General features: G+C 44.6%; 1 protein-coding gene across 1 annotated transcript in view; it reads left to right on the top strand.

Moving 5' to 3' along the window:
- The window catches only part of GLIPR2 (GLI pathogenesis related 2), a 35,553-nt gene extending 23,950 nt beyond the window's left edge, over window positions 1-11,603 (top strand). The window contains exons 4-5 of the mRNA XM_054164207.1: window positions 9,152-9,229; window positions 10,441-11,603. Of these exons, the coding sequence (XP_054020182.1) occupies window positions 9,152-9,229; window positions 10,441-10,601 (239 nt within the window). The 3' untranslated portion in view covers window positions 10,602-11,603. The remainder of the gene's footprint in view (window positions 1-9,151; window positions 9,230-10,440) is intronic.
- The last annotated feature ends 1,804 nt before the right edge of the window (window positions 11,604-13,407 follow it).

Below are 13,407 nucleotides of genomic sequence, written 5' to 3'. Positions count from 1 at the left end.
GGTTGCTTAGCCTGGAGAAGAGGAGACTCAGGGGTGACCTTATTGCTGTCTACAACTACCTGAAGGGAGGTTGTAGACAGGCGGCGGCTGGTCTCTTCTCTCAGGCATCTAGCACCAGAACAAGAGGACACAGACTCAAGCTGCACCAGGGGAGGTTTAGGCTGGATGTTAGGAAGAAATTCTTCATAGAGAGATTGGCCATTGGAATGTGCTGCCCGTGGAGGTGGTGGAGTTGCCATCACTGGAGGTGTTTAGGAGGAGACTGGATGGGGCACTTGGTTGCATGGTTTAGTTGATTAGGTGATGATGGGTTGGACATGATGATCTTGAAGGTCTCTTCCAACTTGGTCTGGTCTATTCTATTCTACTCTATTCTACTGTTCAGGCACATGCAGTCGTGCTTGTGCTCCAGGGGCTGGCACCACAGGCACCTAGGGTTCTGCAGCCCCTAGTCTGATGTCAGCTGTTAGCACTGACATCCCCATTCATCACCCAGGAGAACAGTTAGAAATACAATGTAATGAAACAACAGGACAACTGATGAGAGAATGGTCAGGCAAGAGTACTGGCACACCTGTTTAGATGCAGTGTATTTATTGAAATCATGTTCAAGAAGTGTCCTGGAAGTGAAGGGAATGCCTTGTATCTGTCATATGCTACAGGAGATGAGCGGTATCTTACATGGAAGTTATCACCACATGAGGAGACAAGTAGGTACCTAGGGGGTAAACTTGCTTTCTTTCCTCTGAAAAACTTTTCTTCTGATTCTTTAACTCTTGGGGAGCAGTAAACAATGCAGTGGTGGGACACCTCTCTAGTCTGCACAGAGTGGTACAACAGAAGAACTTTACACCAGAATTGTTAGTCCTATGCGAGGACCACCCCCATATGATTAATCCTCTGACCATATGAGGCAGCTTGAGGCATGGTCAGTGTGACCACATGGAAAGCTTATAGCTTGGGTGACTAAAATAAAACCACTGTGCTGATTTTTGTTTTGGGCAGAACTGTACTTGGACACTAATTCAAGAATTTCTGCACCAAATTTCTATGCAAGGCATGGTACTGATCAAACTTGTTAGGGTGAGATTCAGCCTGTTCTGAAATGAACATCTGGTAAGCCTAAGGGAGCAAGTCATCAGTCAGCTATCACTATAGGAGAGTGGAGTGAAACTGTATCCATAGAGGAGTTTTTTAAAGGCTAAATGGGGTTTGCAGCTACACAGACAGGAAGGGTGTTTGAAGAGAACAGCAGTTCTGTGAGTGGAGCTGCAGCACTGACTGTAAGACAGATCTGCATGCTTTGGGAGAGAAGTAAACTTCTATGACTTTGCTATGATCAGGAATGAGGGGTGGGAGAGAGGTTTCTGTGCTCTTTCCTTCTGAGTGAAATGCATTTTGAGCAGTGACCAGCCCCTGTTTTGGGAGAGCTTCTGTGGGAGTGGGAGCTGTTTCCAGTGAAACATTGAAATAGAGGGGAAATGGACACTAAATCTAACTGCATCACTTGCTGTGTGATAATGACTTCCAAGGGAAATGATGTGGTCAGTTCTCTGAACCAGCAAGTCCAAGGGATGCATGTTGCTGCTAAAGCAGGTAGGCTCAGTGCTCTGCTGACCTATCTGTTGTTCTACTTCTGAAAGCCTGAGTGTTACTAGGATTAAAACAGAGTTTTTCTTTAGTCCCCTGTGTATCAGCTGTCACTTGGCTTGTGTCCCACCACTGCATTGTTTACTGCTCCCCAAGGGCAAAGAATCGGAAGAAAAGTTTTTCAGAGGAAAAGAGAGCAAGTTTACTCACCACAGGAGAAGACAAGCAGGTACCTAATAATAACTTCTGCATAGGACACCCTGCACCTCCTGTGGCATATGACAGAAGGCATTCCCTCTCTTCCAGGCCACTTCTTTAACATGATTTCAAGACAGTCTGTCAAAAGTTGTCTGGTCCTTTGCTCATCTTCTCATTTCCCAGGAACAAGCTCGTTTTGCATTTCTCTTAGCCCATGATGTGATGACCCTCTTAATTAAAGGAGGATGACAGTAATGCTGTATAATAATCTGATCCTGCATGTGAAAGATGGAGCACAGCTATCAGCTTCTAGGCTTTCACTGCCTGGCTGCAGTAACTTGCAAGCTTTCACCTACAAAGGCTGAGAATTCACACCTCATAGATTGTGCTACCCAGCTATGCTTGTTGTCTTCATGTACAAGACTAAGGTAGTCTTACTGATGCCATTGCCATCTTCACTGAATTAGAGTTCCCAGCTTTTCACATGATGATATTCTCAAATTTCTTTAAAGAATGATGACAAGACACAGTGTTTGTCAAAGTGTCTGTGTCCTGCAATGTTTCAATAACAGAGATTTAAAGTTCTTGTTGCCTGGAGCCTAGGTAAGCAGAGCAGGGGTAACTTTCTCCTGAGCTGCCTTTATGCTCTATCACACTGATACACTAACAGAAGGGATTAAATTCTGGTAGCAGTGGGAATGCACTCCCACATCTGTAAAAATACTGCTTACAGAATACAGTAACTTAAGCACTAGAACAGAAACACTGTGACCAGCAGGAACAGGGAGGTGATTATCCCCCTGTAATCAGCACTGGTGAGGCCATACCTCAAGTATTGTGTTGAGTTCTGGGACCCTCACTACAGGAAGGATATTGAGGTGCTGTAGTGTGTCCAGAGAAAGACAACAAGGCTGGCAAAGGACACATGGCCTCCTGAGGAGCATCTGAGGGAACTGGGGTTGTTCAGTCTGGAGAAGAGGAGGCTGAATTGAGACCTCATCTTTCTCTACAATGACCTAAAGGGAGGTTGGAGTGAGGAGGCGGCAGCCTCTTCTTGGTGTCAAGTGACAGGACTAGAGGAAATGGTTATAAGCAGAGCCAGAGAAGTTTTAGGCTGGATATAAGGAAATACTTCTTCACTGAAAGGGTTATAAAACATTGTAATGGTCTGCCCAAGGCAGTGGGGGAGTCCCCATCCCTGGGGATATTCAAATGACGTGTGAACCTGGCACTTAGGGACACGGTTTAGTGCTGACCCTTCAGTGCTGGGTTGAAGGTTGGGACTGGATGATCTTCGAGGCCCCTTCTAACCAGCTATGTTCTGTGATTCCCTGAAATACATAAGGCATGATATATCTGTAACCACATTCTGTATGTCTGTTCTACCCAGCTTACCACAAACACACCTAAATCCTTCACAACATTGCAGTCTAGTGTGGGACAGGCTGATCTGCATGTTTTTTCTTTTCGTCTTATATTGTACAAAGATTGCCTCTCATACTTTTTATTTTTTTGTCTTAATTTTAGCCTTAATATGAGTAGGAAACAAACAGATATTTATTTGTGTTACAGACTTGAACAGTAAAACAGGTCTAGAGGGTTTGTTTGCTGCAGGGAGAGCAAGGAAAGAAGGAACCTATTGTTATTCCTGAAACAAGTACTTTGGGAAGCAGGAGAGGTTTTGCTACCTTTTTTTATGTAGAAAAAGTAAATTGACTGTATTAAAGAGAGCACATCCCAGCAAGCAGAGTGGCATGGGTAAGTTCATAGAGCTCTCAGTTCACAAACCTCTCAAGAGAGGGCATTTAATTCAATAACATATAATGAATGCCAGCTTGCCAGGCTGACGATGCCATTCTTTCAGCAGACTGCACTCAGAAGAAATTGACTTTTAAAGAAGTTAACACAGTGTCTTGACTTCTAGAACAGTGCAAGTTTAAGACTTTTTGCTGGAGAACAGCAAAGCATGAGTCACTGCTGTTCTGCAGCCAACAGTCCACCAGGGATGTTGCTCCTCACGACAGCAGGCCTAGCAGCATTGGCAGCTTCCTATGAAAGCAACTGGCCTTGCGTTATACATCCTGGAATGCTAGGCAGGAATCTCATTATTGATGTAGCTCAGGGAAAAACCTGTCCCCTTTCCCCCATAGTGTTTGACACAAGAATTTCCTAACCATCAGTAATGGAAAAGAAGTAACATTTGACTCCTGAGTGCTTAGCAGCTGCAAGTTCTGGTGTGAGCTCCTGCCCTCTGTGCTGCCTGTTCTGTGGGGTGCACTGCAGATTAGCAGAATCTGCTCCTTTTGATCACAGAAATCAAACATCCGCCTGGAAGAGACCTCACAGATCATCCAGTCCAACCTTTGACTCAGCACTGAAGGGTCAACACTAAACCATGTCATTAAGTGCCAGGTCCACACACTGCTTAAACACCTCCAGGGATGGTGACTCCACTACTGCCCTGAGCAGACCATTCCAGTGTTTGATAAATCTCTCTGTGAAGAAGTATTTCCTAGCACCCAACCTGAATGTCCCCTGGCACAGCTTGAAACCATTTCCTCTAGTCCTGCTGCTTGACACCAAGGAGAAGAGGCTGCCCCCTCCTTGCTCCAACCTCCCTTCAGGTAGCTGTAGAGTGTGATGAGGTCTCACCTCAGCCTCCTCTTCTCCAGACTGAGCAACCCCAGCTCCCTCAGAAGCTCCTCATCAGCCATGTGCTCCAGGCCCTTCACAAGCATTGTTGCCCTTGCCTGGACACACTCCAGCACCTCAATATCCTTCCTGTAGTGAGGGTCCCAGAACTGAACACAATACTTGATGTATGGCCTCACCAGTGCTGAGTACAGGGGGAGGATCACCTCCCAGTTCCTGCTGGTCACAGTGTTTCTAATACAAGCCAGGATGCATTGGCTTTCTTGGCCACTCTGCTGACTCATATTTAATCAATGGTCGGCCAGAATCCCCAGAGCCCTCTCCTAGTCACAGCTTTCCAGTCACACATCCCCAAGTCTGTAGCTTGCTGTGGGGTTGTTGTGACCCAGGTGAGGTTCCTTAACTGTTCAACAGAAAAAAAGAAGGAATATTTCTTTGTCAGACATCATCCTTAGAGACCCACAGACATGTAGGGCTACATCACTGACCCCTGTTATAGTCCTTGCACAGCTGTGGTCAGTGAAGGCCTTTGATGACATAAGAGAGTACTGGTCACAAGGACTTTTCCACAAGCAGCAGCTCCTCACATGTGTTTTTAAAGTGCCTGTAGTAGCCCAAGTTAGAGTGCCTCAAAGTGGACATGTGCAAAGGTTCAAGTTCTAAGTAAGAACCACTAAAAATAAAGCACTCAAATTTGAATGATTAACTACTGATGAGAATGTGGAAAACTAAATGTCATTTTCCTTTGGTTTGCTGGAGCTGTAAGAGGATATCTTCATACACTTGCATCCCCAGGTGGGAGGCCTCCCTGCAGAGGAAGTCCTTATGCCCTTTTGCTCAGAAAATCTGGCAATGCTCACTTAAGTCTTTTCAAAGATGTTCCAAGACACAGGAGCTGGTAAAAGCTGTATGTAGAAGCCTAATGACAGGAGCATGACAAGATGAGGGAGATGTAATTTTAAGTCACTAAATGTCTTTGCCTAATATTTCAGTGGTGGTGAGGGAGGTATGTAAATATTACTCCTGTGCTGACAAGGGGAAATTTGAGAATTGTTTGGCCATCTCTGACACCACAGAGACATTTATTTTTTGGTAGCTGTGCTCATTTGAAGACAGACTTAAAATTTCCCTAGTTCTTCAAAAAAAAAGAAATATCAATAAATTTTCCCTTGATGCAGATGTAATCTTGCTGCTTGGTCAGTCATACTCACCTCAGTCATTGCCTCTAGAGTTTAAATTCATATGGAAGTAACACAAAAAGTGTCTTAGCTTGCTTTCTATTTAGATTATATTTTTACATCAGAACCCTCAATGACACCTTTTTAAGATTATTTGCCTGAAGCAGGTAATTCTCTGGGTAGGTCTTTGGAAGATTTTGGTCCCTCTTCCTGCAGGCTTCCTGTTCAGAGTTGATTGATAAGTGAATGCATTTTCCAGATATGTTTTATTGCTTTTCTTCCTCCTTTCCTTCCTTATTTCTGAAAGGAAGCAGTGAAGGGGAAGAAATGGTCTGTAAATGAGGCACAAAAGCAGAGATTTATTGAATGATGAGAGCAGACTCAAGGGGCCTCCAGTGAAAATATTGTAATAGCATAATATCATCTGACTAAACAGCTCCTGCTCCACCACCACCGTTACTACACCCATCCCAGAGCAAGACCCTCACCAGCCAAGATACCACACAGAGGAGCTCAGCCCCAGTAAGGAGTCCCAGCCAGCACCTGTGAACATTGTAGGAGGGAGCATCAATCCTCTTCCTAACTAACCGGGGGGCCACCAGGCCCCCCGGCCTTTGTTGTCACCACCACCATCACCCAGTGTGCACCATGGGCACTAACCTGTGATGAGAGGAGGATCCCTCAGCCCAGATGGGCTCAGCTTGAGGCTTCTGCCCTTCCTGGGGGGGATTAAAAAGGGGAGTGGGTGGGCAGGGCCAAGCAGCCACACCTGGGGTGGGAGGAGACTCCAATAGAGCCCAGGTGCTCTGGGATTTGAGGGGTAAAAGGGGCAGGTGAGGGACATTCAGGGTGTCAGGTAATGATAGGACTAGAGGGAGTGGAAAAAAATAGAAATGGGTAGATTCAGATTGGATGTTAGGAAAAAGTTCTTCCCCATGAGGGTGGTGAGACACTGGAACAGGTTGCCCAGGGAGGTGGTAGGAGCCCCATCCCTGGATATTTTTAAGGCCAGGCTGGATGTGGCTCTGGGCAACCTGATGTAGTGTGAGGTGTCCCTGCCCATGGCAGGGCAGTTGGAACTGGATAATCCTTGAGGTCTCCTCCAACCCCAACAATTCTATGTTTCTAAAACAATTTTCCAGTTTAGGCTGGATGTTGGGAAGAAATTCTTCACAGAAGGAGACACTGGCCATTGGAATGGGCTGCCTGGGGAGGTGGTGGAGTCACTGCCCCTGGAAGTGTTTAAAATAAGACTGTATGAGACACTTAGTGCCATGGTTTAGTTGATTAGGTGGTGTTGGGTGATCGGTTGGACTTGATGATATTGAAGGTCTTTTCCAACCTGGTTAACTCTGTGATTCTGTGAACATCTTCCAGGCTGAAAGTTACAGAAGGCTCTGGGCAGGGGAAAAAAGATAAAAAAAGGAAAAGATTTAAAAAAAAAAAAAAAAGAGGAAGAAAAAAAAAAAGAAGAAAAAAAAAAGAAGAAGAAAAAAGAAGAAGAAGAAAAAAAAGTAAACATAATGTGTTAAAGTACCAAAAGGTTTTTTGGAGGATATTTCTTTGAGGACTAAAAGAATTTCTGCCCCACCTCAATCCAAATGCCATGCCACACAAATCTCTCTTGTCTAAAGTTTTTTTCTTATTTTGGCCTTGTAATATTTTAACAGCAGTACCAAGCATTGGTCCTGTTTCCTGATCTCTTGGTGATAGTACAGCACTCTTTATGGGTTATGTTCTACCAGGCGAGCAGCTTGTTGCAAAGATCTTCCCTGAACAGGATGAACTCTACCTGATTCTACAGCTGTTTCCTGGGTTGTCTGCCAGGCTTTGAGCCAAGCGGTGCTGGCTGTATAGTCCCTGGTACTCCAGGGAAGAAACTAATGGACTGTGTTTGCATTGGGCAGAACTCACCATTGATGCCATGAGATGCTTAACAAAAAGTAATTGACTTGTGAAAAAAATAAAAGGGTATTTGATTTTAGACCACACCTTGAGTCCTGTGTCCAGTTCTGGGCCCCTCGGTTTAGGAAGGGTGTTGACTTGCTGGAAGGTGTCCAGAGAAGGGCAACAAATCTGGGGAGGGGTTTGGAACACAAGCCCTATGAGGAGAGACTGAGGAACCTGGGGTTGATTAGCCTGTAGAGGAGTAGCCTCAGGGGAGACCTTATTGCTGTCTACAACTATCTGAAGGGAGGTTGTAGACAGGCGGGAGCTGGTCTGTTCTCCCAGGCAACCAGCACCAGAACAAGAGGACACAGTCTCAAGCTGCACCAGGGGAGGTTTAGACTGGAGGTTAGGAAGAAATTCTACACAGAGAGAGTGATTGGCCATTGGAATGGGCTGCCTGGGGAGATGGTGGAGTCACCATCATTGGAGATGTTCAGGAGGAGGCTTGATAGGGTGCTTGGTTGCATGATTTAGTTGATTAGGTGGTGTTGGATGATGGGTTGGACGCGATGATCTTGATGGTCTCTTCCAACCTGGTCTGGTCTGGTCTGGTCTGGTCTATTCTATTCTATTCTATTCCATTCCATTCCATTCCATTCCATGCCATTCCATGCCATTCCATTCCATTCCATTCCATTCTATTCTGCTAGCAACTTAGTAAATTAGGAAGAGTGACTGGCAAGCTGCCCTGCACAAAAGGCCCTGGAGATACTGGTTGACATTTGACCAAATTTGAGCCAGTAGTGTGCCCAGATGGTCAAAAAAGCCAAGAGCATACTGGTTTATGTCAAAAATAGGGTGGCCAGCAGGACTAGGGGAGTGTTTGTTCTCCTGTACTTGGCACTAGGGAGGTCACGCTTCAAGTAGGGTGTTCAGTTTTGGGCTCCTCACTGTAAGAAAGACACTGTGGTGCCGAAGGGCATCCAAGGAAGGGCAGTAAAGCTGGTGAAGGGTCTAGAACACAAGTCTTCTGAGGAGCAGCTAAGGGAACTGGGGCTGTTTAGCCTGGAGGAATGGAAGCTCAAGGGAGACCCCATTCGCTAAAACTCCCTGAGAGGAGGCTATAATGAGATGGGGTTCAGTCTCTTCTTCCAGGTAACAAGTGATAGGATGAGAGGAAATGGCCTCAAGTTGCACCAGGGAAGGTTTAGACTGGACACTAGAAAAAACTTCTCAGAAATGGCTGTCAGGCATTGGAAGAGGCCACTTGGGAAAGTGATGGAGTCACCATCCCTGTTGGTATTTAAAAGAAATATAGATGGGGTGCTGATGGTTTGTTGGTGGACTTGGCAGCGCTGGATTATTGTCAGACTTAATGACACTAAAGGTCTTTTCTAAACAATTCTATGATTCTATGATAAGTGAGTGGTGATAGCTATTGCAAGCCAATAGAGATTTGGTCATTTACATACACTACCATGCTACTTGCATTTCCTAAACTCTTTTCAGTAAACACTCTGTTTCTCTATGTTTCTAGAAGTTCTTGCTACCTATTAACAGAAGATTCTGCTGGCCAGGCCATATTTGAGACACACATCTCTGTTTCAGTCACGATTCCACAGCAGGTTCCTTTTGTCTTTCAGGAAAAGATGTGGCTGACAGATGGTACAGTGAAATAAAAAATTACAGCTTTCAAAATCCAGGCTTTTCTTCTGGGACAGGTGAGTTCCAACTGGGCCCTGCCTCTTCAAAAACACAGCAATTGGCTAGCCAACTTGTTTGATATTTTTCCAAAATCTACCTCTTTTTCTTAGGGAAAAAAAAAAAAATGGAGGGGGGGAAAAAAACAACCATGAATGTTCCTGATGTTCTATGTAAGAAACTGAGAGAAGGGTAGAAGGAAACTGAGAAATTAGGAATAAAGCAAAGTGTGTGGGTTTGTTTAATTCTCCTCCAACTCCCAAGATTTTTAAAAGGCAACTTATTTTTAAGGCAAATCAACTTGTATAAAATACTAAATTGAAGTCTTATAGGTATGATTAGTACCACAGCACTGGATGTGCTGTGCTGTTGTTTATATTGAGTGGTAGTTTTGGATATAAATAGGATGGGAATAATTGGGAGCCAGATCAGATCAGATCTGGACAAAGTCAGCAGTGTGCCCAGGTGGCCAAAAGGGCCAATGGCATCCTGGCCTGCATTAGGAATAGTGTGGCCAGCAGGAGCAGGGAGGTCATTGTGCCCCTGTATTCTACATTGGTTAGGCCACACCTTGAGTACTGTGTCCAGTTCTGGGCCCCTCAGTTTAAGAAGGACATTGAGACACTTGAACGTGTCCAGAGAAGGGCAACAAGGCTGGGGAGAGGCCTTGAGCACAAGCCCTATGAGGAGAGGCTGAGGGAGCTGGGATTGTTTAGCCTGGAGGCTCAGGAGTGGCCTCATTGCTCTCTATAACTACCTTAAAGGTGGTTGTAGCCAGGAAGGGGTTGGTGCAGGTAACCAGCACCAGAACAAGAGGACACAGTCTCAAGCTGCACCAGGGGAAGTTTAGGCTCAAGGTGAAGAGAAAATTCTTCACCGAGAGAGTCATTCACCATTGGAATGTGCTGCCCAGGGAGGTGGTGGAGTCGTCATCCCTGGAGGTGTTCAAGAGGGGACTGGATGTGGCACTTGGTGCCATGGTCTAGTCATGAGGTCTGTGGTGACAGGTTGGGCTTGATGATCTTTGAGGTCTCTTCCAACCTTGGTGATTCTGTGATACGGTGAAAATACTTGATACAGAGGTTTGCTGGGGTTTATGTCCTTAGCTTGTTCTCCTTAGAGAAAGAAACTGTTCCATATTGTTCTGTCTTTCTCTGCCCCTCATGTGTTAAAGAGGATGTTACAGATTTAGCCCCTAAAATGAACGCATGTGTTTGTCTCCTTTTGTCAGGGCACTTCACAGCAATGGTTTGGAAGAGCACAAAAAGGATGGGAGTTGGAAAAGCATCTGCTAGTGATGGCTCAACATTTGTGGTGGCTAGATATGATCCAGCTGGAAATGTAGTAAATCCAGGCTATTATGAAGAAAATGTCCTTCCTCCAAGAAAATAACTTTTTCTTTTTAATGTAGTCTTATTGTCATTAGAAGTGACCCTGGATCTGGACTGAACAGTGTTTGAAATGAAGTACAATTCAGTGAAATTTCCTGTTTGCTGCTGCTGCTCACTTCTCATTACAGTGGAAGCAATTACATGTTGCTTGAGTCAATCTGTGCATCAGGTCCCTGTTGTTTCGGGGAGGGGGGGCTCCATTTATTTCAGGATTAAATATATGCAGCATTTCTGAAGGGCAAAATTTAGAGTGGGTTTGTTTTGGTTTGTTTTGGTTTTTTATAGCTTGCATGAACTCTGTGTCAGCTTGTGAGTAAGCACATTGAATGCCTTTTTTTAAACAAGAGAATTTATAGCTTTCTGTTAAGTTGAAGATACCAGCTTGTCATTATGTCACCTTCTCCCAGTTTTCCCAGTATTTTGTAATAACTAACTTCTTTGCTCTGTCTATACCTCCTGCTACTGTGGGGCCTTCTCCCTACAGATGGAACATATGCAAAATTTCCTGTATGGAAGGCACATGTGCAAAAGGTAGTGGCATTCAGACCTGTGTGGTTTTTGTTGAAAGGATCTCATGGAACACTAAAACATTGCTGGCAAAACTGTGTCTGTCGAGCAAGCCATAACTCAAGCATGACCTGAAGGCTACTAAAATCCTTTACATCTGAACATTACATTTTTAGGTGCTAATATTTAAACTCTGTTTGAGATTAGTATATTTCAAGTTCAAATCTCATCTTGCATTTCGTGTGTACAATGTCTCATGATCAAATTGTTTGCTTCTGTTACAGGGAAGTAAGATGCTAGAGCATGTTGGATTTGATTTCTCAAGAACTTACTTTTATTTCCTATGGAATACCTTCTGCAAGTGTCACGCTATCCAGACAGTAACATTCCAAATCAGCTCTTGTCTTCTTTAGTAATGTCACAGTAGGAGGTACTCACATGCTCATAATTAAGAGACATTTACTCTTTGTTCATATTGTTCACTAATAGCAAAAATATCTCATGTGCTGGATTGACGCCTTGGAAAAAAAACCAGCAGATCAAACGTCCTCGAAAGCAAGCAAGCAAAAATTCTGAGGGCACTTTTTTCTCTTGGAAAATTGGGCCATTGTGGCCAGGTTCATGTCTGTGCTCCAGGCTGGGGTTTTCTTGTCTTTTGAAACGTTTCTTCTGACTTCTGTTCAGATTCTGTATGCCAGGGTTTGGTTCAAGAGTGCCATTACAGAAATACTTTTTTGTTTACACAGTTGTAATGAACTGCACAGTTACATCTGGATTACGTGTTACTGTATGTTACAATCTTTTTGCTGTAACCAAGAATTTGACACATATAATGGACATCTGCAAATGAAATATTTTTGAATATGTATTACTCAAGCCTCTGTTGAATAATCTTCAAATTTCCTTTCTAGGACATTAACGCATGACTTTATTACTTTTACAACATGGAACAAATAAAAACATCAAATATTCCAGTCCAGGGAAGATAGAAGAGACCTTCAAAGGAATGATGAATTGCACAGCAGATCATACATCATCCATTTATACAAAGGATGAGGCAGCACTTGAAGCCCAAGCTGAAGAGGCCTACCTCTTTCTCTCTCGGACTCCTGCTTTGTATCTCATTTCATTTCTGCTGCTCCCTCTCTTACCTGATGTGTTTTCAGTGGAGAATACCCACTCAACTCCCACTCAGACCTGTGTGTTTCCATAACTACAGTCTTGGGACCTTCCTCTCTTTAACCCTCAGCTGACAAATGTTGCAGCTCCAAACAGGTGAATGTTTTATGTGCAGCACAATATCATCCCTGAGAATGAAAACAGGGCATTCTTAAGAAAATAGGCTCACTGCAAATGACATAATTTATTTAACATCAACTTTTAGCTTTAACAGTATTAAAGTAGGCTGGATTTTTCCTAATTCTTTGGGTGGTTGGTGTGAAACTGTTTATCATAAAATTGTAGGATGGTCTGGGTTGGAAGGGACTACCAAAAGTCATCCAGTCCAATCCCCTCTCAGCAGTAAGCAGGGACATCTTCAACTAGATCAGGTTGCCCAGAGCCCTGTTGAGCCTCACCTTGAGTATCTCCTGGGATGGAGCCCCAACCACCTCGCTGGGCAACCTGTTCCAGTGTTTCACCATCCTCATAGTAAAGAACTTGTTCCTAAGATCCAATCTAAATCTGCCCTTCTCTGCTTTGAAGCCATTGCCCCTCATCCTATCACTACAGACCTTAGTAAACAGTCTTTCCCCATCCTTCTTGTAGGCCTCCTTCAGGTACTGGAAGGCTGCTATTAGGTCTCCCCGGAGCCTTCTCTTTTCCAGGCTGAACAACCCCAGACCCCTCAGCCTGTCCTCACAGCAGAGATGCTCCAACCCCCTGATCATTTTCGTGGCCCTCCTCTGGACCCACTCCATCAGGTCCATTTTCTTCCTACACTGAGGGCTCCAGACCTGCACACAGTACTCCAAGTGAGGTCTCACCAGAGTAAAGTGGCACAGAATCACCTCTCTGGATCTGCTGGCAACACATCTTTTGATGCAGTCCAGGATGTGATTGGCCTTCTGGGCTGCAAGCTCACACTGCCTGCTCATGTCCAGCTTCTCATCCATCAGCAACCCCAAGTCCTTTTCCTCAGGACTGCTTTCTATCACCTCAGCCTGTATTAATAATGATTGTTCCAGCCGAGGTGCACTTTCTCTTGTTGAACTTCATGAAGTTCACCTGGGCCCATCTCTCCAGCTTCTCCAGGTCCCTCTGGATGATATCTCATCCCTCTGGTGTACCAACAGCACCAC

The sequence above is a fragment of the Dryobates pubescens genome, chromosome 9 (assembly GCF_014839835.1).
Source record: "Dryobates pubescens isolate bDryPub1 chromosome 9, bDryPub1.pri, whole genome shotgun sequence".
Taxonomy (NCBI): Eukaryota; Metazoa; Chordata; class Aves; order Piciformes; family Picidae; genus Dryobates; species Dryobates pubescens.
Note: the sequence above shows the minus strand (reverse complement) of the source record. Positions and strands in the feature narration are given on the sequence as shown.